The sequence below is a fragment of the Chinchilla lanigera genome, unplaced genomic scaffold (assembly GCF_000276665.1).
Source record: "Chinchilla lanigera isolate Chin_1 unplaced genomic scaffold, ChiLan1.0 scaffold00057, whole genome shotgun sequence".
NCBI lineage: Eukaryota > Metazoa > Chordata > Mammalia > Rodentia > Chinchillidae > Chinchilla > Chinchilla lanigera.
This window is the reverse complement of record NW_004955458.1, coordinates 935,200-962,262: the sequence shown is the minus strand read 5'-3', so window position 1 is coordinate 962,262 and position 27,063 is coordinate 935,200. Positions and strand designations below refer to the sequence as shown.

Sequence of the window (27,063 nt, the reverse complement as noted above, 5' to 3'; positions counted from 1 at the left end):
GATCGGTGTGAAATAACGGGCCCATATAAATCCCTCTGCCGCCCGCCTGCAAGATGGATTGGCTGCATTGAAATTCCTCCGCGAGGATAATTAAACTCGGGGCCTCATCCGGGCAAAATTACATTCCTGTAATGGCGTCGCTCGGGGTCCCGGGAAATTGCTCCGTGGGCTTTCAGCGGCGGTTTTTATCGCCGGCCGGGGTGTGCCTGGCTGCGGCTCGCCTCTCCTCCGGGACCGTAAAGCTGCTGCCGTGATTTATCCTCCCCTTCTCCCAAATCCGATTAAATGGAGGAGCTCGGGGCCGGGGCGCCGCGGGGCCGGGGAGCCGGGAGGGGGCGGCGGGAAGGACGGGGCCAAGGAGGGGAGGACAAACGGCCCCTCAGAGGGTGGCGGATTTGGCTTTATTTACAGCCGCGGCTTTCTTTTTATTTTTTATTTTTTATGGGGGTTTGGTGAGCTTTTCCCGTCCTTCTCACGCTGCGTTCAAGCACGATGCCCCAATGGCTGGGGTTTGGAATCGGGTCGGCCTTTTGCCGCCCTCTTCCGCAGGGCTGGTCAGGTCCTGGCTGGGCGACAAAGAGCCCCTCACGGGCCGAGGTCGGGGAGCGCCCACTCGCTTGCCCGGCGGGGGCAAGAGCGCTGCTCATCCCACCCGGCCCTGTGTGACTTGGGCAGATGCTCCGGCCTGCCCGGGGTGAGCTCGCACCCTTCCTGCAGATCGCAGGAGCCCGTTTCTCCTACTCAGCCCCAGGAGCCAGGAAGGAGAGCTTTGAACTGTCGCCCCTATCTTCTGGCTCGCTGGTGCTAGTTTTCTCATGGTTGATCAAGAGGAGACAGAGGGAAACGAGAAGGGAAAGGCGTAGCGAACAGACGCAGCTGTGGCATTTTGCTATTCGCCCATTGAGCCGATTTTCCATGCACAGATACCAGGGGCCTGAGGCGATAGAAGGCAGGAGCCCCAAGACTTCCTTTTTCTCCTGCTACATTTTAGGTACTGAGCCCCGGATCCCTATTGCAGGCTATTTAACCCTGGATTGCAGAGTAGGCTTCCCCACCCATGTAATTGCGCATGCTCGGACAGGGGATGCGAGTCCAAGATGCCAAACGCGGCGCAGACGGAACCGCGGGCCACGTTACGGATCGGCTTACAGCGGAGTTGGCCTTGTTTCTGCAAACGGCCGACTCCGCCTGTAGCTCCTCTTCTCAAACACTAGGTGGAGCGTCTGGCCGGGTGCCGCCACAGAGCTGGCAGGCGGCGCTGTGGCGCTTGAGCCGACCCTCAACGTTGCATTCGCTCTATCCGTGGCTGCGCGACTCGTTGGCCGGCGCCACGCATGCGCCGAGCCTTCCTGCCGGTTTCCCGCCCCGCCCCCCCTCTCTGTCGTCTCCGCACTGGGAGCAGGTAAGGCTTTGGGGCCTCGTGCCCTGTCTGCGCCGCGCAGGCGCGCGGGCATGATCGCTCGCGCGGCTGCTGTGAGGCCCTTCTTGCTCGCTCCCACCCCAGTCCTCGCCTCCGCCCGGGTTGCAGGTGTCCCCGCGTCTGAGAGCTGCCCCTTCCCGCGCTCCGGTGACCTCCAGCCGCGCGGGCCTGGCGCCATCTTGGGTGTCTGGTGTGGGGGAGGGCGCATGGGCGCTAGTGAAAGTCAGGTCCCGAGTACCGACTTCCCCCTGCCCCGACCAGACAGACGGTCTTTGCTCACCCTCTTACCCTTGCAGAGCTGTCACGACTCCCAGAGTCTCCCCTGCTGTGTGCTTTCTCCTTGCATCCTGGCTCGTGCCTGAAACCTCCAGACTTGCATCCTCAGGACCTCAGGCGCGAGTCTTGGCGATGGCGCATCGTGTAAAGCCACCAGTCCCTCCAGCCAGCATCCCTCAATTTAAAAAGTAAACCGTGAACGCGGCAGGCACTTACAGAACACGCCTTCCCGTTAGGCTGTGGCTTAGGACGCCTGGCAGTTTCTTTGGAACGCCCTACCCTGAGCTGCCTCTGCAGAAAAGCTAAGATCCCTGCTCTTGTTGCCCTGGCACCCTGGTGAAGTTGGAAAGATCACAGACCATGGGCTAGAAATGAGGGTTTCTGTTACAGGTAGCAGGCCCAGCAGGCCAAGTAGTGGGGCCAGCTTGTGTCTCCACCTGCCAGCTTTCTCAAGTATTACTTAAGCTCCCCTGGATCTAATACTAAGAGGAATAGAAAGTTTAAGGAAGGGAATGGTTAAGTTAGCACCCTGTAACTCTGACTCATCCACGTCCAGTGGTGATTTAGGAGCTCTGGGTCCAGATGGTGCCTCTGGCCAGGTGTAAGCTAAACATTGCAGAGCTGCCGGTTAGGTGACCAGTAGATTCATCTGCTGGAAGTGCAGGCTGTTTTGCCACCCGTCGTGTCTGTCATATGCCGCCACCACGTTGTACTTTACATAGGTTCATTTTCAAGTTAAAATTAATCCAAGAAGTACCTTTTATAAACGATTTTAAGGCTTAATTTCTTTTGGAAAAAAGTCTTCCCTTTATAAAAGCTTTGAAGTAGTGTGTATGTATGTGCATTTATGTACTTTGTGAGACAGGCTTCCTCTGTAATCCAGGCTAGTTTGGTCAGCAGAATCGGGTTAGACTTACATATACACAGGAATGGGAGTGCAAGACATCACAAGATTTGAAGGGATCCATTAATCTAAAATTAAAGTAATTAAAGTTCTGGATCCAGAACTGTCCCTGGGACAGTATAGTCAGGTTCGTTTAAAGAAGTGGCGTTTAACAGGCCTGAGCATTCAGAGTATTTCATTCTATGACATACCAGAATTTAGGAGTGAAAAGGTCTGAGTTCAAGTCCTAGCTGTGAAACTATCATAGTTTCAGTACTAGTATTGACTGTACTCTTGTAGATAGATGTGCAACTTAACTGTAAGGACAGATCATTTGGAAAACTTGTTTGAAATACAGGACACTTGAGTTCATCCCTAGAGATCTTGACTGGGGAATGTCTAAGCTGCAAGCAAGAATATGCGTTTTTAATACACTGCTTCTATTCCCAGATAATTCCGAATCAGTTGGATTTCTCATTGGGAGAAACCCTGCTTTTAGTTCTTTAGCTTGCTTTCTCTTCCCAGGTAAGTTCAGCTGTACCAACTTAGGCACCTAGTAGTGTAAGAATTTCTTTGATCTTGGGCATACAAAATTTAATACTTTAACCAGGCATGCACATGTCTGTATCCCAGCACTCAGGAAGCTGAGGCAGGAGGATCAACATCAGTTTGAGACCAAGCAGAACTACATAGTGAGATCCCATCTCAAAAAATCAAAAAAGGGGCTGGGGATTTAGCTCAGCGGCACAGCGCCTGCCTGGCAAGCACAAGGTCATGAGTTTGATTCCCAGTACCGGAAAAAAAAAGACAAAAAGAAAATAAGTGTGATGGTGCAACTGATGAGTTTTAATAGTCATTCCTAACTAATGTTAGACTTTCTCATTGACCTGCCTCATCCTGTTAATTGCTGTAGGACATTGAAGTGTTTTGAGGAGTCATATCCTTCCAGGTAATTCCATAAAGAGTTCCCGTTTGCTTGTAGGGAAATCTTGGAAACTGGGCTCTCTGGAGGAAATCATGATTTCAGGGTTCTAATTCCATCTCTGTTGATGACTTGAGGTCAGTCGCTCTACTCTCAGGGCCACTTAGGCTTTCTGGAGCACTTTCTCTGCTAAGAAGCAAGTAGTTTAATGAACAAGGACAATGTTTACCATGCTGCTTCTGTAATTCCAGCTCTCCTGCCACGGTCCCTCACCCCCTGAAAATGTACACGTGCTCTAGATTTGTCTCCACCCCGTCCTTGGTGAGTACTTGCATTTTCTGGGAGTTTTACGGGAGAAGCACCTTGTTTCTTCCTTGATGTCGGACCTCATTTTTCACAGCTGGTCTGGGGGAAGGTGAATGAGATTCTTGGAAAGGGAAACATTTTGCTGTGGGAGCCTGACAGGCGAGTAAATGCTTGCCAAGCACTCTCCTGCCCCATAGCCTTTGGAGGCCAGTTAATTCTCATCCAGTCATAACAAAGGTCACGTTATTTCTGAAACTATATGTTGCTATACACTGAAATCTAGCCAGAAGCGAAAGACATAAGCTTGGTCTGAGTATGTGCTGTATGTAGGATTTTGTCCACAGTGAACCATAGCTGGAGTGCATTCTGGGAATTTAAATTTAGAGGAGAAGCTGAATATATTATGAATATAAATTGGAAAAGAAGCAACAGCGTGGAAGCAAATAAAAATTAATTAGATGCAAGAGCCAAAATAAATCTTTAAAAAAAATTAGATGATAGAGGCAGTTGGTTCATCCATAATTTGCTATTAGTTGGCAGCACTTATCAAGCACTCCCCACATGCTTTGCATTGAGTTTACCAATTTGTGTATTCCCATCTCATTTACTAGAGCAACCCTAAGACTTATGGTTCCTATTTGATAGATGAGAAAACACGTTTAGAAAGATACAACATCAATCCCTGCACTCAGGAGGCTGAGACAGGAGGATTGCTGTGAGTTCGAGGCCAGCCTCAACTACACAGTGAGACCCTGTCTCAAAAAAGACACAATAACAAAAAGGAAAAGTGTGACATCCTGAGATTGCACAGATGATAAAAGAATTTAAGATTGGAATCTAGATCTGACTTAGAAATTCTGGCTGTTACCATGTTTTCTGTTTTAGAGACACTGGCTTGAAGTTAGAAAAGGCTACGAGGAGGAGGTAAACTTTGAGCAAGGATCTTTTCCAGAGGATGTGTTTAGGGAAAGATGCCCCAATCTGTGGTTTCCTTATGGATTGGCCCTTACCAGTATCTGTCTCCCTTGTGGAGTGAAACAGATCCTTCTAAGACTTAGATTTCATTCTAAAGGATTATAAAAAAGCTTACCTGTAATCCCAGCATGTTGGGATGCTGAGGCAAGAGGATCACCATGAGCTCAAGGCCAACTTCGGTTACATAGGTTACATAGTCAATTCAGGATCAGACTAAAACTACACAGTAAGACTTTGTCTCAAAAAAAAAAAAGGTACAAGGGTAGATAACTCCTTGTGGCCCAAAATGAGTAGACTTTCTTACTTTAAAGCCTGAGGAGCAAGAGAAATGGTACAGTTCATAAATTAGAATTTGCTACAGATAGGTATGCTGGCAAAAGTCCCAGCAGCTCGAGAGGCTGAGGAGGAAGGATTGCTTCAGTTCCTGGCCAGCCTGGGTAACCGAGTAAGAGTGTGTCTCTTGGAGAAAAAAAAAAAAAAGCCAAGCATGGTGCATTTCTATAATCCCAGCACTCTGGGAGGCTGAAGCAGGAGGAATGCTGCAGCTTAAGCATAGTGCTAGCAGTTTAGCAAACCCCTGTCTCAAAATAAAAAGGGCTAGCTATGTACCTCACTGTAAGGCCCTGGGTTCAGTCCCCAGTACCACCACAAAATAATAATCAATAAAATTTTCTAAAGGAAAAAATCCAAGTTGGCATGGTTCTGAAAGTCTTGTCAATAGTTTTCCTGCCCCATGTCATTCCTGCTAGGTCAGAAGCACCTCCCAGCTGCTGAGCCGACCCCTATCTGCAGTGGTGCTGACCAGACCAAAGACACCGGCAGAAGAGGTACCTTAATAAGCGGAGTTTGACTGTGGTTTGGGGAGAGGGGTAGGAAGGGGAACCTGGCAGAGTTAGTAGGATGACTACGGAGGGCAGTCATCAGTGACTAAAATTCCTAAAGGATCAAGGCCACAGATGGGTAGAACTGGAGGATAGTTAATAGCGTGTATATTTTAGTGCTCTAGCTTTTGCTCCTGGCAGTACATGCCCATATGTTCTGCTCCTCATGCCATTACTTGGACTCGTGTGCTGCCTGTAGGTTCCAGACACCAAGAGCAGTCTGGGAGCCTTGTTCTTCACACTCATAGACCACATCTGAATCTTAGAGGCATTTGCAGTCCACTTCTTAATGAAAAGGTCCTGCTTGCCTCATAGGAAGTTTTCCTGGAAGTTAAATGATTTTCCATTTGGGGGGAGATTTGGCAGCATAGAGAATTGAATGGTACAGATGTTTGCAGAGCAAAAAGCAGGTTTCTAAAAGCACTTCACCTTCTATCTGCCTCTTCACAGAACCTCGGCAGCTTTGCAATTCCTCGTCCCCTGACCTCACTTGTCCCTAGCCGCAGCTTCCAAACCAGCATCATTTCAAGAGACATCGACACAGCAGCCAAGTTCATTGGAGCTGGGGCTGCCACAGTTGGGGTGGCTGGCTCTGGGGCTGGGATTGGGACTGTGTTTGGAAGCCTCATCATTGGTTATGCCAGGTAAGGTGACTTGAGCCCTCCCTTGGCTCTGAAATGCTTTCTAAAGGTCTGGGCAGATCAGGGAGTCTAGAGCTCCACTGTCCTATACTGTAGCTGCTAGCCACATGCAGCTATTTTTTACTTAAACTTTATGGATTAAAAAAGCTGGGCATGGTGACATACGCCTGAAATCCCAGCACTCAGGAGGTTGCGGCAGGAGGATTACTGCAAGTTTGAGGCCAGCCTGGGCTACATAGTGAGTTCAAGCCAACCTGAACTGCATAGTGAAACCTTGTCTCAAAAAGACAAAATTAAAAAATAAAAAAAACTTGCCAGGCATGGTGGTACATGCTTGTAATGCCAGCACTCGAGAGGCTGAGGCAGGAGGATTGTTGCAAGTTCAAGACCAGCCTGGGTTCCAAAGTGAGCTCAAGGCCAGCCTGAGCCACATAGCAGGACCCTGTTTCAAAAAGATATAAAAAAAAAAAAAAAAAAAATTACAACGTAGGTGGTGACAGACACATGCCTGTTATCCCACAACTTGGGAAATTAAGGGAGGAGGAGGATCATGAGTTTGAGGCCAGCTTGGGCTAAAGACCTTGTCTCAAAAAAAAAAAAAAAAAAAAAGGAGTGGTGATGCACACCTGTAATCACAGGAGGCAGGAGCATGGTGGGTTGAAAGCTATCCTGGACTACATAGTGAGACCCTTGTTTTTAAAAAGAATTTTGTTTTCCAGGTTTTCAGTTCCTCACTCACACCAGCATGGTTCATGTGCTTAGGAGCCACGTATGGCTAGAGACTACCATGTTGGACAGTACAGATGTTGAGTGCCATTGGAGAAGGTTCTTTTGGGGCTGGGGATTTCGCTCAGCGGCACAGCGCCTGCCTGGCAAGTGCAAGGTCGTGAGTTTGATTCCCAGTACCGGAAAAAAAACAGGAAAAAGAAAAAAAGAAGGTTCTTTTGAACTGCTTTGGTATAGAGTAGGATTGGCAAACTGAGGCCTGAGGGCTAAATGTAAGACCACAGCCTGGTTTTCTATAGTTGAGCAAACAGTGATTCTTTAAAAAGTTTTTTTAAGAAAAGAAAGAAGGTTTTGAGTGTTTTTACTACAAGAGAGTGATATATGTTCAAGGTGTTGATATGATGGTTTCTCTGAGTGGTTCTTACCACACTGTACCTTACAGCACTGCACAGTTACTATGTTTGCATCAATACAGTACTTCTAAAAACATTTAGAAGGCAGTAGAGACCGTACAAGGAGGTCCCCTGACCTCACTTGTCCCTAGCCGCAGCTAGGGACAACATGTTTATTACCTGGCCCTTTTCAGAAAAAGTTTGTCATCCCTAGTACAGAACTCAGTCAGCATCGTGACTGTAGTGTTTTTCCCATCTCTGGGAATTCGCCTCTGTCACTCCTGGGAAAACTACCTCTGCAGCTGGCCCTGCTGGTTCCTGACACCTGGGACTGTTTGACTCCTGCCAACTCTGGTCAGCTCACTGTTAGAACTAAATTAATCCTGTAGAGACCAACAAGGTCTCTTAATGTCTTTGGGGGAAATAAGGTTATTTTTTAGGATTTGTTTTAAACAAGAAGCCTGCTGCTTCTGTGTCCATAATTCTGTTAAAAGTTAGTGTTGCTGGGTGTGGTGGCGCACACCTATACTCCCAGCACTCAGGCTGAAGCAGGAGGATTGCCATAAATTTGAGGTTAGCCTGGGCTACCCAGTGAGTTCAGCCTGAACTACATGCAAGACCCTGTCTCAGATAAACAAAATGCTTGTGTTGCTTTGCCTTACCTATGAAGCCTTTCTGAGGTATCAGTAGGGAACTACAAATTATATATTAACTTTAAAAGATCAGAGTTCCTTAGCTGAGCATGATGGTGTACCTCAGCACTCTGGGAGGCTAATGCTGGAAGACCACAAGTTCAAGCCAGCCTGAGGAGTTTAGCAACTCAAAGAGACCTTGTGTCAAAATAAATAAAGAGAGGCTGAAATGTAGCTCAGTGAGATGACCTTGAGTTCAACCCCCAGTACCCAAAAAACCAGGAGTCCTATTTTGACTCGTATCATAACATATCCCCCGTTTTTGGGTCTCCGCCCCGCTTTTCTTTTTGTATGTGAGGGCGAGAGAGTACTAGGGATTAAAACCTGGGGCCTTTGTACTGAGCTGCGTCCCCAGCCTTTTTTATGTTGAGGCGAAGTCTTACCAAGTCACTAAATTGCTCCGGCTAGGTTTAAATTTATGATTCTCCAGCCTCAGCCTCTCGGAGGACTGGGACTACGGGAGTGCGTTACCACATCTGGCAGTTTTTAGCATTTTCAAAATCTTTTGACTATTCTGAAATGAGACAAGGAAGGCAGCCTCTCTGACTCACATGACCTCTGTAACAGTGCTTTTTTATTGTGCCCATGAAGCCCTGGGTTCCTGTGGCTATGCGCCAGAGACTGCCTGGGGGAAGGAAGGGGTGACCAGACAAGCATTTCCAACTCGCCAGTTGCTTCGTACCATTGCAGTTCGCTATATATGCTTCCTAGTTTGGGGTAAAGTGCTCTAGAAAGCCCCTACTACTGTGGATGCCTCTTCATCCTGGTCAGGTCCTGGATATGAAGTGTCCAGGCCTAAAGATTTTAAGTCATGATGATGATAAGGATGATCCACTGGAGAAGGTAATGCTTGTACCTGGCTGTGTTGTAGAATTTTACATTGTCCACTCCCCGCCCATTCAGGCCCCATAGAGAGCTTGGTGCATCAGCAGGAACTGAGGCACAGTGGTGTCACCTTGCTCCTTGCTTAATGTGAACTTGAGAATTCCCCCTGAGCCCACCTTAGATGTTTGGCTTTTCCTTCCAGTGGACTAGATATTCAGTCTTTTCTCCTCCCTTTCTCCCAGGAACCCTTCTCTGAAGCAGCAGCTCTTCTCCTACGCCATTCTGGGCTTTGCCCTCTCGGAGGCCATGGGGCTCTTCTGCCTGATGGTGGCCTTTCTCATCCTCTTCGCCATGTAAAGGAGCCGTCTCCACCTCACATAGTTCTTTCTCCCATGTCTTGTCTGCCCTATATGTTCCTTCCCATATACTTCCCTGGGCTGCCTGGGGAAAGTGACTGGCTCAGGGTCTGACAGAGGGAAGATAAATAAACACTGTATTAATAAGGTGTTTTTTGAGTCTTCTGTGTACATTTCTGTTCTACAGTTGGCGGAGTGCCTTGGTGAGAGTACAAGCCCTGGAGGTGGCGGTATTTCTAACCTCAGCCGGTCTGGCTGGGCTCATTTGTTCTTAACACTATTTCAGGACTACTTTATTCCAAATAGCACTCCTCTATAATAATTATCACCAGACATGGTCTGCAACTTGCTATGAAGGACTAGAGTCAGTAGCAACTTAGAGTGTGGTTTAAAATGATAATTAATAGGCTTTCTTTTAACTGTTGCTGCCACCTCTGGGCTCAAACCCTCATTGCCACTCATGTGTTGCAAGAACCTTGTAACTGGCTGCCTCCAGTTTTCTTGTAGTGTCTACCACTCACCACTGCCAGGTGAACCCTCCTTAAGTGTAGGACTGGTTTTGTCATTTATCAACTCAGCTAATTAAAACAATTTTTTCTCAGGGTTTGGTTTTTGTTTTTGAGACAGGATCTCACTGTGTTGCGCAGGCTGGCTTCACAAATGGGCTTAAGCAATTCCCCCTCAGCCTTCCGAGTATCCAGGATTACAGGTGTGTGGCGCCAGGCTTCTCTTTATCCCTATACACTTCTTCCGAAGTGAACTGTCATTTTTTAGATGCTCTCCTGTTCTTACTATATTATCCAGCCTTGCCCTTTCTCTGCTCAACTCTGCTTGCTTTATCTGAATCTTTGCTCGCTTTCTTTTTCAAATTCAGTGTTATTCTTTTATTTATTTATTTACTTACTTATTTATTTTGCCTTTTGGAGACAAGTTCTCGCTATGCAGTTCAGGCAGGCCTTGAGCTCACTTTGTAGCCCAGGCTGGTCTTGAACTTGCAACAATTCCCCTGTGTCAGCTTCCCGAGTGCTGTGATTACAGGCATGTGCCACCACACCCGGCTCTTACTGTCATTCTTAAAGACTTATAAAACTGAGACAGTTATTTTCCACTTACCTTCAGTCAAATGAGCATTAACCCTTACAAGGGGCTATAGAACATATTGTCTCCTTTATAATGCTTACAGTTTATGATAAATTGTGAATTTGTGTGCATGTGGGCACTTTCAAATCTGTTTCAGGCCAGGGATTTAGCTCAGAGGCATAAGCACCTGCCTGGCAAATGCAAGTTCCTGAGTTTGATTCCCAGTACCAAAAAGAAAAAATCTTGATAAGTCCCAAATTACCTGTTTGTTTGTTTGTTTGTTTTGGTTTTTTCCTCCGGTACCGGGAACCGAACTCACGACCTTGCGCTTGCCAGGCAGGCGCTTTGCCGCTGAGCTAAATCCCCAGCCCCAAATTACCTGTTTCTTGAGGCAAGGACTATATCATATTCATTTTAGTATCCCTAAACATATCTAATGTAGTATGTCTCATGAAGTGCTTAGTGCAGTTTTTTATTTAATCAACTAATCCATTCTCCTTTCTTTGCAAGTAAGAAAACAGATTTGAAGAGGCTGAATTATTGTCTCAGAAGCATTCACTGGCAGAGAGGGAACTAGCACTGAGGTCATCTGGAGTACAGGGTGTAAGGTTGACTGCCACATTTTTGGTTTTGTGGGACTCTTTCCCCCAAGCTTGGTATTGCTGCTGACTGTTGAAATAGTAAGAAGCAAAGGGCAAAGTAAACAAAAGTGAAACTTTCCCCTTAAAAATGCTGAGGGACTTTGTATCATGGAGTAGATGTCAAGCTGAGAAATCTCTTACATTTTCTAATGGCTAGATAAACTTTGACTACATAAGTAGCTTGAAATAACTGGGTGTTAACATCCTTTCAGAAAGGATAATGTAACTCGCCTTAATAGTTTTACTTTTGGTCTAATCGGTGACTAAAAATCCAAAGGCAGGTCACTCCAGTCATTAATCCTTACCCTTTTGATACTGTGATGAAGTGTTAAAAGGGGTATATGTCCACAGTTTGCTTCTAGATTGCTATACTCTTCTCAAATAATTTCTGGGGTATGGACTTCACAGGACAGATCCTGATGTCTGTTTTCTTCAGCTGAGAGTTGGTAGGAGGCATCAACATTACTTGGAAATAAGCAATAGCCCTTCCTCTGTTTTGGTGACATGAGTTTGAACCTCTAGTCCGAGGCTCTGCTGCCCTGTCCCTTTGTTGAGTCATCAGGTATCCATTCTCTGTCCCTCACTGGAAATGAGCCAACCCCTTCACATTTCAGGTGTTTGGAGAATACAGTTTTGGTGGCTGCATTTTTTTATTCTCTCAGAGGCGAATGATGAGATGGTTCTGCAAGAAGCTTGGAAACAAATTTATTCAAGAGGAGTCAAGGCAACTTGGATCCTCTGAGCTTCAGGCCCCAAGAGACATTTACTGGCAACCTTAGTTGCCAACAACTTGGGTTAAAGAAGTGCTATGTTTTAGTAAGAGAAATGGTTCAAGAGCAATTTTCCTGATCATCTCTTAACTTTTGTTATAAAAGCTTCCTACTTATTCTTACTTTAAAGTAGTACGTGATTTAAAATCAAGGGACTCTTAATTTCTTTGTAGTGTTAGTCAGTTGTGACACTAACCAGTAACTTTCTAGGACCTCTGTTTCTCTTCATCTACTAAATAATGGTAATAATACTCAGCCTAGGAATTGCGGGAGTGCATACATTGGTACCTTGAGTATTTAGAAAGTTCAGTGCTATCAGAATTAAACATATATGGCTTATAATTTGCTTTCTCATTCTTAATGGAAGTCAGAGCCATTTTACAGGTAACTTCTCCTTTTTCTGGTTAGCATAGGGAACTGACCATTTAAAATAGAATTGACCATTCAAAAATTTTAATCTTAGGCAGGTGTGGTGTGGTGGCTCACACCTGTAATCCCAGCACTTGGGAGGCTGAGGCAAGAGAGTCGTTGGTTCGAGACCAGCCTGGGCTACAAAGTGAGCTCAAGGACAGCCTGAACTGCATAGCGAGACCCTGTCTCAAAAAGACAAAAAACAACAACAACAAAAAAAAAAAAAACAAATTTAATCTTGGTAGAAAGCATCTGAAGAGAGAACCTATGGATGCTGAAGTCATCAAGACCGGCAAGGGGCTGGGGATTTAGTTCAGTGGCACAGTGCCTGCCTGGCAAACGCAAGGTCGTGAGTTCAATTCTTGGTACCAGAATTTAAAAAAAAAAAAACGTCAAGACCAGCTTCCCTTTTACTCCTTAATTATATGAAGAGGCAGCTATAAAGGCTGGGCAGGGTAGTGCATGCTTGTAATCCCAGCACTCTGGAGGCAGAGGCAGGAGGATCGTTGGGAGTTCAAGACCAGCCTGGGCTACAAAGTGAGCTCAAGGACAGCCTGAACTGCATAGCGAGACCCTGTCTCAAAAAGACAAATAAGTAAGTAAGTCAGTAAATAAATAAGTAAATAAGAGTCAGTTATGTTTCCTAAGTACAAGTGGTGGAGTGTCAACAGGTTTAAGCCAACCTAATTGGAAATAAACGATGTCCTTTGTAAATCATTTAAACATCAAATACCAGTAATGAGGAACCCTGCCCTAGTCTCCCTTTCAGGAAGGTTATATAGCTTGAGCCCTTCTCAAGGTCATTAAGATGAAAAAACTGCTAAGAGTTTAGCTGGAGTTGATAGCAGGGAAACTAGGGCAGTTCCATCTTACCTTCACTCAAGAGAAATGAGATGAAAGATTATAAAAAGAAGAGTAGCATCGCACTGGTGAGTAAAAAGAATATCGTCCTCGTCCTCCAAGTTTTGAGCAGGGAAACAGCTTCACTGAGCCATCTCTCAAAATACCTTGTCTAATCTAACGTGCGTTCTTTGCACATACTCCCGGACAGCTTGGAGTTCTCACAGTCTGATGAGGAAAAACTAAAATATGGAACGATCGTTTAGTTCTCAGGCATTCTTTAAAATTATTTTTGAGCATTTCCCTCAAGGCACTGCAAATATCCGCACGTTGTAGTCAAAGTTGTCACTTTGGAAAAGGCAGAGCGCACTGAGGTATACTGCGCATGACAGGTCACTCTCAGGTGAAATGCTTGGCTTCTCTTTAATATTAGAGTGAAATGCGCAGAGGAGTCTATTCCCATGTCCTCCCTGAGATCATTCCCATTCATCTTGTGAGTAAATGCTATGGTAAGCAGAATTTTTTAAATGATCCTTTAAAGAAACTGAGGCAGGGGGTGGTTAAGTAGTAGACTGGTTGCCTAGTGTGCACAAGGCCCTAAGTTTCGTCTCCAGCACCACAAAGTAAAAAATAACTCCTTAAATATGCCTTCCTTTAATCCCCAGAACGTGTGGATTTGTTACTGTTCCCCTGGTTATATGGCACTGGTGACTTGGGATTATCTAGATGGACCAGATCTAATCACATGATTAGATCAGCAGCAAGATTTCTCAAATTGGTGGCATTAGAATTCAGAGACTTTTAAGAAAGCCTTTAGAAGTCAGGTGTGGTGCACACCCATAATCCCATACACTGAGGCTAGAGGATTAAGTTTGAGGCCAGCCTGGGCTACATAGTGAGTTCAAGACCAGTATGAACTACATGGCAAGACCTGTCTCCAAAAAACCAATGCATAGATAAAGCACCTAATGCACTGTCGCTGGCCTTGAAGATGGAGAGGACCCTAAGTGAGTACCAAAAAGTGGCCTCAAAGCTGAGAATCACCTGTATCCCGCAGCCACAAAGGAAATGGAGACCTCATCTTAAAACCACAAGGAACAGAATTCTGCCCGACAACCTGAAGGTTGAAACTGAGTCTTGCAGCTGGGCATGATGGCGCATGCCTGTAAACCAAGCACTTGGGAGGCTGAGACAGGAGGATCATTGCGAGTTCAAGACCAGCCTGGACTACAAAGTGAGCTCAAGGCCAGCCTGAACTGCACAGTGAGACCCTGTCTCAAAAAGACAGAAAAAGAAAGTGGGGTTCCTCAGAACCTCCAGTGAAGAGCCCAGTCCAGACAACACTTTAACTTAGGGTTTGTGAAAAACTAAGCAAAGAACACAGTCGAGCCTGCATAGATTTATGATCTATAGAAAAGTAAGGCTAATAAGTAGACGTTGACCTCTTTTTCTGTTTTTGGTACCAGGAATCAAACAGGGCCTCACGCTTCCTAGGGAGGCACTTTGCTGCTGAGCTATATCCCTAGGCCCGGATGTTGATTTAAAACTGCTAAGTTTGCCGGATGTGGTGGTGCACGCCTGTAATCCCAGCACTCAGGAGGCTGAGGCAGGAGGATCGTTGGGAGTTCAAGACCAGCCTGGGCTACAAAGTGAGCTCAAGGTCAGCCTGAACTGCTTAGCAAGACCCTGTCTCAAAAAGACACAATAAATAAATAAAACTGATAAGTTTGTGGTCATTTGTTATGCAGCAATAGGAAACTAATAGAAGTACAGTATCCCCCTCCCCCCTTTTTTTTTTTCTGGTACTGGGAATTGAACTCACGATGTCGCTCTTGCCAGGCAAGCGCCATGCCGCTGAGCTAAATCCCCAGCCCCTAGCAGTGCAATATCCTGATTTGTAGTTTTGTTTCATCTGGAAGCAACTTCATCCTAACTCCAGAGGTTGATTTACCTACCTGCCTCCTGACTTCATTTAGTCTAATCAAGCTCAGAAAGTATCAATAAGAAAGACATTTAAGCCAAAACTGTATGCCAGCCTTTTTACTATGGCTGTTCCATTTATGTGAAGTAGGTACTTCTTTCTTTTATGTTCAAGAATTGTTACTGGGGCTGGTATACTCTTGCAACCCCAAAACCTGGAAGCTTGAGGCAGGAGTGTCACACTTTATCACAGCCTGAGCAGTTTAGCTACTTGGTGAACCCGGTTTCAAAACAAAAATCAAAAAAGGGCTGGTGATGTAGATCAGTGGGAAGGCCCAGCATTCATTCCCTAGTACTAAAAACAAAACAATACCGAAAAGATCTTGATGCCTTTCTATATTATCTAGGTAGGAAATAATAGAACAGAATAGGAACCCTTGGCCAAAACTCCTTGCTTATAGCACTCTACCCGCTGGGGTCCCGGATGTCACTGGAGGAAAGGGAAAGAAATCTGGACATTTTCTCAGGTTTCTCCATGAAAGTGATTGGTCTGTTTTTCTTAGGTTTACCGCCCCGACTGTTATCTTGCAAGCAGGGAACATTTTGCCTACTCCTGGTTTCATTTTACCCCACCGCTCATTTTCTGGGTTTCTGGGCAGGCTCTACTTAGTTGGCTCAGCTCTGCCTCCAAACTGGATATTTTTAACCATTGTGGATTACAGCCTTCCAGGAACTGTGTAGCTAGCTAGCTGCCTTTACAGAGTGGAACTGCATGTCTTGCTAGGGGGGTGGCTGCCGGGAGCGCGTGTTTGTGTGTATGTGTAGCGATGGTTTCTGAGCCTAAGCAGACATGCAGCCTTTCTGTACCCCTGTGGCTTCTCCCTCAATATCTTCAACAACTAGAGCAGGGTCTTCAGGTTTCCAAAACAGAGCTGCAAAGGGTAACAAACAGCTAGCCCATCGTTTCCTTAACAACAGAACAGTCAATAAGGATTTAAGGTAAGGAGACAGTTTAGCCCAGAGAAAATCTGTGTCTTACAAGACTCAAGATTTTCAGAAAGTAGGTTGGTCCTATGGAATTAACGAGATCCAAAGTCCCAGAATCCTGGATTCAAGTTGCTCACTGAATGTCTTTTGATTAACTTCCTGTGCACACAGTTTCTTCCCTGCGTGAAACAGGATTACCTGCCTTCCTCTGGTCATAGAGATAAATGAAATTAGATCTGTGTATGTGTGCACATGTGGGGGATTAAGTCCAGGACCTTGCCCATGCTACGCATGTGCTCTACCACTGAGCTACAAGCCCAGCCCAAATTTAGGTTTTAAAACTACTTGTTGGAGAGCTAGATTGTGTAAATTATCTCTGCTGTTTCTTAGTTACCAATTTACCAGGAGTAACTTAACACTATGATTCTCTGCCAGTACTAAAATTAGACTCTACCACTCTTCCTTTTCTCCCGCTTACTTTTTTTTGGGGGGTGTGGGGAGATAGTTGCACTGCTAGAGTTAAAATCTAAAGAAAATCTTTTTCCCACTAGAAAACATTATTTTCACCTCACATTTCAAAGAAATAACCCAAATCTGTCCTGGATTGAATGGTTTGATTCTCTTGTGGAAATGGATTTGAGATAGCCTAGGAAATAGGAAAGGATGGGATGAACAGAATTGGAACAGTGGGAAGCTAGGCTTCTGGTCTCTCCACCTCCCTTCCTTTCCCAGCCAGACAGGCTTTCTGCCACCAAAACTGAGGTTCCCTGTCACATCACAGAAGGGCCTGGAGTTACTCCTAAGTGTGCTGACATCTGTATGGGTAGAAGTATCTGGTACTGGGCCCTTTTCCTGACATGGATATGGACATGGGAAAGAGGAATAGGCAAGGAGAGACCCAGTCTTTCCCAGCTGCAACCTAGAGAGAAAGGGAACAAATTCATTAGGAAGATTATGTAAACAGCACCTTTGGCTGGAGCCATAGCGTTGGGGAAGCAAAGAAAGGGATCTTTGTTCTCCCCTACCCCAGCCACAGCACAATCGTAGAGCAGGGATTGTTTGCTTTGGCAAGAGACTCCATGCCTGAAAGGACTGAGCGTTCCAGAGACTGGTGAGGCCTCTGTCGGGTTTCCCTATGGAGCAGCAAAGAGGACAACCCCCAGTTTCAATTCTTTACCTAAGGAAGTGAGCCGGGGAGCTGCAGTCCTAAAGCGTCTGGCACATTATTTTCCTAGCTTTGTTTGCCTCCTTCCTTCCCTTCCTACATTTCCCTCGCTAGTTTTAGTTTTCTTAGCTTCAATCTTCCTGTCTTTGGGGGCAATTTTAGTTCTTGTACTAGTGCTATATCCCAAAAGAAGCTACATTTTCTTTTTTTTTTTTTTTTTTTTTTTTTTTTTTTTGCACTGGGAATCAAACTCAGGACCTTGTGCTTGCCAGGCAGGCGCTGTGCTGCTGAGCTAGATCCCCAGCCCAGAAGCTGTATCTTCAAAGAGCAACTCAATACCAGGATGCCTCTCTACTTATTAAAGGGATTCCTAGCTCATCTTATCCATCCTTTGATTCAAGGTTGTATTACACATGACTCTGGTAGTTGCAATCTTTCCAGAAATCTCCAGAGATGCTCTACTTTTTTCTTGGTTAACATTGGTGTCTCAAGCTGGTTGCAGTGGTGCATGCCTATAATCCCAGGAGGCAGGAGGGTCACAATTTTAAGCCCGGCCTGGGAAATTTAGCAACTGAGCAAAATCCTGTCTCAAAATAAAAAAGGGTCAGGCATATAGTACAGTATGAATGCCCTAGGTTCAATCCCCAGTACCAAAAAACAAAACACGTTAGTGTCTAACAGATGTAAAGTATTTTTGTAGTGCCTGCTTATACCAGGTGCTTTGCAAATTCCCATTTCATTTAATGCACATTAGTGCCCCCATTTTACAGATTAGGACACTAGGGATTAGCAAGATTGAGTCGTTTGTCTGCGGTCCACAAAAGATACATTAGTTTGCCAGGACTGCCATAATGAAGTAAGTACCACAGAGCCACATTACCTGAAAGGTACTGTCAGACCGGGGATATAGCTCAGCCACGCAGCGCCTGCCTGACAAGCACAAGATCCTGAGTTCGATTCCTGGTACAAAAATAAAAGGAGAACAGCTGCGATGACTGTATTGTTGTTGTCTGATGGTGTATTGAAATGAACAATTAGGGGCTAGGGATTTAGCTCAGAGGCAAAGCACCTGCCTGGCAAGCGCAGCGTCGTGAGTTCGGTTCCCGGTACCGGAGAAAAACCAAAAAAAAAAAAAAAAAAAAAAACGAAATGAACAGTTAATGCTCACAATTTTTTATGGTCTGATCGACTTTGCATGCTTGTGTCTGGTGGTCTGAGCAACTGATTTGAAGGTAACAATATACAATGGAATTACAATGATGAACTCCTACCATCTTGTCTAGTGAAACTCTCTAATACCTCTGATGTTTTATTGAAGAATTATTTTCTTAATCTCTTTAATGGTTTGAGCAATCTTTCATTCTTACATCTGATAATCTGAGCAATGTAGTTGAGGATAGCGGTATGCAACGTAACAACCACTGTTGATTTGTATGAATTTGTCTTGAGACCCTGGATCACTTTGAATGTTTTTGCTTTGATTTGCTTATGTTCATGATACCGGTATGCTGCTACTGTTCTATTTTTTTGTTTGTTTCGCATGTACTACTCTCTTTAAAATAAAAATAAAATAAAATAAAAGGAAAGATCTTGAATCTGGAAGTCAGCAGTCACAGATCAAACTGTTCACAGGGCTGGTTTCTTCTAAGAGCTGTGAGCAATAATGTTTTGCTGGCAATCTTTGGTGCCCTTTGGCTTATAGGTCTATTCCTTCATCTTCACATGGCATTGTCTCTGTGCGTGTTTGTGTCCCAATTTCCCCTTTTTACAAGGACACTAGTCATACTGAATTAGGGGTCCACCCTACTTAAGTATGACCTCATCTTAACTAATTACATCTGCAGTGATTCCATTTCCAAACAAGGTCACATCCCGAGGTTAGAGGGGTTAGCACTGCAACTTAGGAATTTGGATGGAACACAATTCAGTTGATACCAGATGATAACTTGCTGGTCCAAGATTTGAACTTGGTTCCTTCCTACTCCAAAACGGTTTTCTGCTCTTTCCACTGTACTATGCTGCCTGCTAAAAATCCAAATTACTCAAAATGTCTCTGGCTTCCAATATCTCCCTTCTTCACTCCAAACTCTATTATTACTGCTACTAGCTGTCTTTCTAAAATGTGGATTTGATCAATTATCTTCCTACGTACAGTCTCTTAGTTACTTGCAGGAGCTAAACAGACCCCAAATTTCAGCTACCTTTTGGTGGGAAACAAGACCTTTTTATTTTTTAATTTTTTAAAATTTCATTTATTTATTTTTTGTGTGTGTTTTTGAGACAGGGTCTCACTATGCAGTTCAGGCGGCCTTGCCCTCATTTTGTAGCCTAGGCTAGTCTTGAACTCACAAAGATCCTCCTGCCTCAGCCTCCCAAGTGCTGGGATTACAGGCATGCGCCACCATGCCCGTCTTAAAACCCTTTAAAGAGAAGCCAGTGTGCCACAAAAACTTCCTTTCATGCCTCTCTTCAGCCTGCTTTCCCACTATCTCCTCCTGTCCAGCTATACTGGCCTGCTTGCAGTTTCCTCAAACACATTGTGCTTGTGTACTCTTTTAGGCCTTGCTTTCCTCCATCACTTCTCCCAGTCTATTCTTTTTACAGTTACCCTCATTTCAGCTATTCAGCAAAACCCAGAGTTCGCCCTCGATCCCTCTGCCTCCTTCACTCACCGATCTTCACTGTCACCACCCTACTCCAAGTCACCAGAATCTCTGGCTTGCTTGAACTACTACAACAGGCTCCTGACTGGTCTTCCTCCTTGTTCATGGCTACTCCTCGGTATAATTACTGAAAGCAAAACTGTGTCCTGGTAGTCTTCTGATGAAAACCATAGCTTCCCATTGGACTTAGAATCAAATCAGAGTTCCTCACCATGCCTACATGTAACACCATTGTATTTATCTCTATGTAACCTGCTCCCCCAGACTTAATGATACAAAACAACAACTATTTGCTGTCTGACAATTTCTGGGGGCCAGAATTGGAGTGGCTTAGCTAGCCGATTTTGGCTCATGACTCCTCATGAGGTTGCGGACAAGATGTTGGCCAGAGTTGCAGCCCGGCTGACTGATGGGTTGGGGCTCAAGAAGCCAGGTCTAAGATGTCTCATTCACATGGTTGTTGGCAAGAAGCCTCAGCTCCTTACCACATGGGGCTTCCCATAAGGCATTGCATGTAGGTGTTGTGAGGAGTTCTGATTTGATTCTAAGTGCAGTGGGAAGCTATGGTTTTAATCATAAGACTACCAGCACCACAGTTTTGTTTTCAGTGTCCTCACAATATGGTACCTGGCCTCTTCTGGTGTGAATGATCCAAGAAAGTAAAGAGAAAGCTCCAGTGTCTTTTGTGGCCATTTAGTTCAGAATGGACACACACGGGTCACAGTGTCGTTTAGTGATAGACCACTTGCCTAGCAGGTGTGAGACCTTGGGTTCAATCTTTAGCACCACACACACACAAACAAGAATGGACATGCACTCAGAACGCTTATTGCATTCTTCCATTTAGTGCTCCCACAACCACAGGATAGGCTTTGTGAAAACCCAACCTTTTTTTTTTTTAGTGCCAGGAATCAAACTCAGGACCTTGCACTTGCCAGGCAGACACTTGTGCCACTGAGCTATATCCCCAGCCCAAAAGCCCAACCCTTAGCCAGGCTGATGGCACACACTTGTAATGCTAGCATTTGGGAGACTGAGGCAGGAGGATTACAAGTTCAGCCTGGAGGGGGCTGGGGATTTAGCTCAGCAGCACAGCACCTGCCTGGCAAGCGCAAGGTTGTGAGTTCAATTCCCGGTACTGGAAAAAAAAAAAAAAAAAAGAGTATCCTGGACCATGTAGTGAAACTCTGACTCACCAAAAGAGAGGGGGACCCAACTCTTACCTGACTTGTTAATCACTACATTCTTAGCATACAGTATAGTATCTGGCATAATATAGATACTTAATAAATACTTATTTAGTGCAGATATTAAGGACACTGAATGTTTTTTCATCAAAATGCTTAATGCTGGGTTGGGAGTATAGCTCAGTGGTAGAGTGCCTGCTTAGCATATGTAAGGCCCTGAGTTTGATCCCCAATAATGCCAAAAAAAAGTGGGTGGGGAAGGTAGGTCAGTGGTACAGTACCTGCCTAGCAAGCATAAGGCCCTGAGTTTGATTTCTGGTAACAAAAAAGAAAAAAAAGGAAAAAGTGAATAATCTTAATCCTCTACTCTCCAAATCTCATACCTACCCATTAAAACAGTTCAATCAAACTTTATTAGGCTGAGGCAGGAAGATTGCAAGTTCAAGGTCAGCCTGAATTACATACTGAGACCCTGTCTCAAAAAACCAAAAACAAAAAAGCCTAACTTTAGCCAGGTATGGTGGAACATGCCTGTAATCCCAGCTACTCAAGAGGCTAAATCAGGATTGCAAATTCTAGGTCAGCCTGGGTAATTTATCAAGACCTTATCTTCAGATAAAAAAAATAAAAAGGACTGAGGCTGTAGTTCAGTGATGGAACACTTGCCTGGCATGTCTGAGGCCCTAGGTTAAATCCCCCATACTGCAAAAAATAAAACGAAGATTAAAAAATGTCTGTCAATCCCTCTGGAGTTTGTTGTACCTTCTATGTGACCATACAAATGTTTATTATAGCACTTCCTCTGTCATAAGCATAGGTTGAGCGTCCCTAATCCAAAATACCCAAAAATCCAAAATTTGTTGAGCACCGACATTATGCCACAGTGGAAAATATACACCCGACCTCATATGATGAATCTCTTTCAAATAGGTGGCATTAAAAATTTTGTATGAGCCCAACATGGTGGTGTAGGCCTGTAATCCCAGCACTCTGGGAGACTGAGTTAGGATTGCAAATTCAAGCCCAGTCTGCAATTTAGCAAGACTTTTAAGAAAATGTGAAAGGGGTCCGGGCGTGGTAGCACACGCCTGTAAGCCCAGCACTCAGGAGGCTGAGGCAGGAGGATTGTTACGAGTTTGAGACCAGCCTGGGCTACAAAGTGAGTTCACGGCCAGCCTGAACTGCACAGCAAGACCCTGTCTCAAAATTACAAAAATAAATAAATACATACATAAATAAATTAAAATAGAATAAAAAAATATGAAAGGATTGAGAATGTAGCTCATGTGGCTGGCTAAGGCAGGAAGCTCACAAGTCAAGGCCAGGCTGGGTAATTTACCAAGACCTGTTTTGAAATTTTAAAAATTTAAGATAGGCATGATGGCGCATGCCTGTAATCCCAGCACTTGGGAGGCTGAGGCAGGAGGATCACTGAGTTCGAGACCAGCCTACAATACATAGTGAGACCCTGTCTCAAAACAATAAATAAGTAAATAAATAATAAAAATAGAAAGGGCTTGGGGGGGGCTGGGGATTTAGCTCAGCGGCAAAGCGCCTGCCTGGCAAGCGCAAGGTCGTGAGTTCGGTTCCCGGTACCGGAGAAAAACCAAAAAAAAAAAAAAACAAAACAAAAAAAAGAAAGGGCTTGGGGTGTAACCTGGTGGTAGAACACTTGTCTAGCATCTAAGAGGCCCTGAGTTCAATCCTCAGTACTGCAAAAAATAAATATTTTTAAAAACTCGTTGTTGTTGTTGTTGTTGTTATTGAGGGTTTTTTGTTTGGCTGGTTTTGGTTTTGGGGATTTTCTTTTGTTTTAGTTTTTTTTTTTTTTTTTTTTTGGTTTTTCTCCGGTCCTGGGAACCGAACTCACGACCTTGCGCTTGCCAGGCAGGCGCTTTTGCCGCTGAGCTAAATCCCCAGCCCCCTTTTGTTTTAGTTTTGATGATTGTTTTTGTTTTTTGGCTTTTTGAAGTATGGGCTCCCTCTGTATTTCAGGCTGGCCTTGAATTCACAGTGATCCTTCTCCAAGCGCTGGGATGACAGTTGTACACCACTACATCTGGATCACTCCTCTTCTCTTCTTTTCTTTTCTTTTCTTCTTTTGTCTTCTGTCTTTTTGAGACAGGGTTATGCTATGCAGTTCAGGCTGGCCCTGAGCTCACTTTGTAGTCCAGGCTGGTCTCAAACTTGCAGTGATCCTCCTGCTTCAGTCTCCTGAGTACTGGCATTACAGGCATGTGCCACCACACCCAACATTCCTGTTTTGTTTTGTTTTGTTTTGTTTTGTTTTGTTTTGTTTGTCTTTTTGAGACAGGGTCTTGCTATGCAGTTCAAGCTGGGCTTGAGCTCACTTTGCAGCCCAGGCTAGTCTCAAACTTGCAATGATCCTCCTGCCTCAGCCTCCCGAGTGCTGGGATTACAAGCGTGTGCCACCACGCTGGGCTTGTTTTGTTTTGTTTTGAGACAAGGTCTTCATAGTTCCCTAATCCTTCCCTTTTTTTCTCCTTTCATTCTTCCTTTTCTTCATTCTTTCCTAAATAATTAAAAGCTATCAAAACTGGGCATAGTAGTACATACCTGTAATTCCAGCACTTGAGAGGCTGAAGTAATAGGATTGCTATGAGTTTGAGGCCAGCCTGGCCTACACAGTGAGATCCTATCTCAAAAAGTGAAAAAAAATTTTTTAATTTAAAAAGGCAAACTATCAGGAGCCAGTTATGGTGGCACATAGCTACAAACCAGCTCTCTGGAAGGCTGAGGCAGGATCATAAGCCTTGAGTTCTGTTTGAGCAATTTAGCAAGACCCTGTCTCAAAAAATTAAAAAAAAGAAAGAAAGAAGGAAAGAAAGAAAAAAAAGAAAGAAAGAAAGAAAGAAAGAAAGAAAGAAAGAAAGAAAGAAAGAAAGAAAGAAAGAAAGAGAAAGAAAGAAAAGACTGGAGATAGAGCTCAGTGTGAAGGCCTGGGTTAAGACTCCAGGACTCAAACAAACAAAACAAACCTCAGTCCACTGAGATGAGCAGCGAAAGGGGCCCAGTGTGAGGGCTTGGAGATTGAGGAGGGTGAAGGTGGTTCTCAATGTAGTGCAGTCAGACTCCATGGGAGAAGCTGTGTGGGCAGAGCTCAAGCAGGTTCGGGAAGGGCATTCGTGGCAGAGGGTGGCAGCAGTGACAACACCAGGAGATTGGTCGCATGGAGGGATAATCCAAGAAATATATTGAGGATAAAGGAACCCAGATTCCTCCCTGCCAGATGAAGGTCTCAACTGTGGGAAAAAAAAATTAGAATGAAGCTGGTAGCTTTAGGTAAAATAGAATTGGGAGGGACCAATGTGATAGATACTGATATATATATATATATTTATATATATGTATAAATGTGTATAAATATATATTATCTGTATTCAGTTCTGTTCACTTAGGAGGGCTTGGTAATTGTGATTCTTCATTATTATCAATCATACGTGGCTTCCAAATACATGCTCTACTAAAAAGAATCATTGCTTCTTGGAGAAGGCCAATTCCAGCTGGGGAGGGAAACAATATATACTTGTAGTCAGGCATGGTGTTGCTTGCCTGTAATGCCAGCAGCACTCAAGAGGCTGAGGCAGGAGGATCACCATAAGTTTGAAGCCAACCAGTGAGCTCTAGGCCAGCCTGCACTACACAGTGAGACCCTGTCTCAAAAAAACAGTATGTACCTGTAACATCTGGTTGTGCCAGAAAATATGGAAGTATTCAAAGCATAGTAGGGACAAGTAAAGGGATATTGGAGCCATCTTGAAGGGGATCTCACTAGCCAACTCTGGGGCAATTCCAATGCCTACTGAAAGAAGAAAATGAAGGTTTATAATTCACTCCATGTAACAAGAATCCATGAGTCATTCTGAGTGTCATAAATAAGTGGAAGAAGATAAAATTTTTCTCTCTAAAATGACAACTGTAGAAGGAATGATAGAATTAGAATATATCATTTTATATCCATCATAGTAATACACCACAAAACATCAATAAATTCTAAACGTAGTAGGCAGAAATATGATGCAGAATAGGATCTGTCCATAGTCTCAGAGTACTTTCCCATAAAATACTCATTAGTACAAAAGGAAAAGATAATTTTAGAGGCTGGGAATATAGCTCAGTGGTAGGACACTTGACTAGCATGTGCAGGGCTTTGGTTTTGATCTCTAATACCACAAAGTAGCCAAATAATTTTACAGTAGGAAAACCCGGCAGATATTGCCATAATTGATAAATCAAAGTTAACATTACCAGTGGTGGGACAATCAAAGTTATATGTAGCTTTGCAGAATGGAATTAGAATATCACTTCTATGGCTGAGAATACAGTGGTAGAGTACTTGCCTAGCATATGCAAGGCCCTAGATTTAATCCAGTACCGCAAAAGTAATAAATACAAAGGACGGGGCTATAACTCAGGATGAAACACTTGCCTAGTATGTGCAAGGCCCTGGGTTCAATTCCCAGTGCTGAAGGAAATAAAATAAAAGACAGATAAAGTAGCACATGTCTATAATCCCAGTTTCTTGGTAGGCTGAGAAAGGGGGGTTACAAATTCAAGGTTCGGGGCTGGGGATTTAGCTCAGTGGCACAGCGCCTGCCTGGCAAGCATGAGGTCATGAGTTCGATTCCTGGTACCGGAAAAAAACAAACAAACAAAAAAAACAAATTCAAGGTTGGTCTGGACAATTTAGGAAGACCCTGTCTCAAAAAAATAAAGGAAGGAGGGAAGTAGAATGTTAAACAGATATCTGCTGTCAACAAACATTCAGCATTGCATTCAAGATTCTAATTGGTACACTAGAAAGAAAATGAAATACAACGTAAGAAAGTAAAGGCCGGGGGGGGGGTGGCGCCTGCCTGAAATCCCAGCACTCTGAGGAGGCTTGCCATAAATTTGAAGCCAGCCTGAAATACACAGCGAGACCCCATCCCCAAAAATAAATAAAATAAGAAAGGAAGCATTAAAATTGTCTTTTCATAAATAATATGATCATTTATATATAAAATTATATAGTCTACAAAAAAACCACTAGATCTAATTGAGTTTGGCAAGGTTACAGAATGAAAGATCAACATGCAAAAATCAGTTGTATTTAGATGTATTGTCAGAAACTATCAAATTGAAATTTTACAAAACATTTACAGTAACTTCAAAATGTGAAACAAATAGGAGTAAATTTGACAAGAGACATACAAAACTTGTATACTGAGAACTATGAAACGCTGTGGAAATTAATGGCCAAAATACATGGAGAGATATCTTCTTCATGGATCATAATTCTTGATAATTTTGACATGTCATATCTCCCCAAACCAATACATAAGATTGAACACAACCCAGTCAGAGTCCTAACAGGCTACTCAAACAAGGTAAGCTAGGTGTGGTGACACATGCCTGTAGTCCCAGCTGAAAATGAAGAGTTTGAGGCCAGCCTAGGCAGTGACACAGCAAGACCCTGTCTTAGAAAAAGAAAAGAGTAGGGCTGGGGATACAGCTCAGTGGCACAGCGCCTGCCTGGCAAGTGCAAGATCCTGAGTTCAATTCCCAGTACCAAAAAAAGAAAAGACAAGCTTATGCTACAAAGTATATGGGAAATGTGAAGAACCTAGGATAACCAGAACAACTTGATAAAGAGCAGAGTTGGAAGACTTATACTACCTAATTTCATGAAATATAAAATTATATAAATCAAGGCAGTGTGCTATTGAAGTAAATATTGGTAAAAAGACCGATGGGATAGAATAAAGTCATATGATTGAATTACATCTGTATGGTCAGCTGAATTTCAGCAAAGGTACTAACAATTTAAATAAGAAAAAGGATGGTGGTACATTGCCTATAATCCCAGTTTGGGAGGCTGAGGCAGGAGGATGATCATCATGAGTTTGAGCTACATAAGCAAGTTCAAGGCCAGCCTGCACTACATAGTAAGACCCTGCCTTAAAAAGAAAAAAAGGAACCTGGGGATATAGCTTAGTGGCACAGCACCTGCCTGGCAAGCAAAGGGACTGAGGATGTAGTTCAGTGTTAGAGCACCTTGTCTAGGATATATGAGGCCCTGGGTTCATCCACCAGCACACACA

At 44.2% G+C, this 27,063-nt stretch overlaps 1 protein-coding gene across 2 annotated transcripts; it reads left to right on the top strand.

The window, feature by feature from the left end:
* Window positions 1-1,299: 1,299 nt before the first annotated feature.
* Atp5g2 (ATP synthase, H+ transporting, mitochondrial Fo complex, subunit C2 (subunit 9)) lies at window positions 1,300-9,446 on the top strand. Of its 2 annotated transcripts, none has more exons than XM_005397192.2 (5): window positions 1,300-1,402; window positions 3,753-3,822; window positions 5,532-5,609; window positions 6,114-6,307; window positions 9,182-9,446. In XM_005397192.2, the coding sequence occupies exons 1-5, from the start codon at window positions 1,335-1,337 to the stop codon at window positions 9,294-9,296; spliced, it is 525 nt and encodes a 174-aa protein (XP_005397249.1). In that variant the 5' UTR covers window positions 1,300-1,334; the 3' UTR covers window positions 9,297-9,446. The 2 variants fall into 2 exon arrangements, with proteins under 2 accessions (XP_005397249.1, XP_005397248.1); XM_005397191.2 differs by lacking the exon at window positions 1,300-1,402 and adding an exon at window positions 3,024-3,104.
* The last annotated feature ends 17,617 nt before the right edge of the window (window positions 9,447-27,063 follow it).

Excerpts from the sequence above, each read along its gene's own strand:
- Atp5g2 (XM_005397192.2), top strand. The coding sequence starts at position 1,335 with ATGCGCCGAGCCTTCCTGCCGGTTTCCCGCCCCGCCCCCCCTCTCTGT. Across the intron at positions 1,403-3,752 it reads CGTCTCCGCACTGGGAGCAG|CTCTCCTGCCACGGTCCCTC; the intron begins GTAAGGCTTTGG and ends CTGTAATTCCAG. Across the intron at positions 5,610-6,113 it reads CAAAGACACCGGCAGAAGAG|AACCTCGGCAGCTTTGCAAT; the intron begins GTACCTTAATAA and ends GCCTCTTCACAG.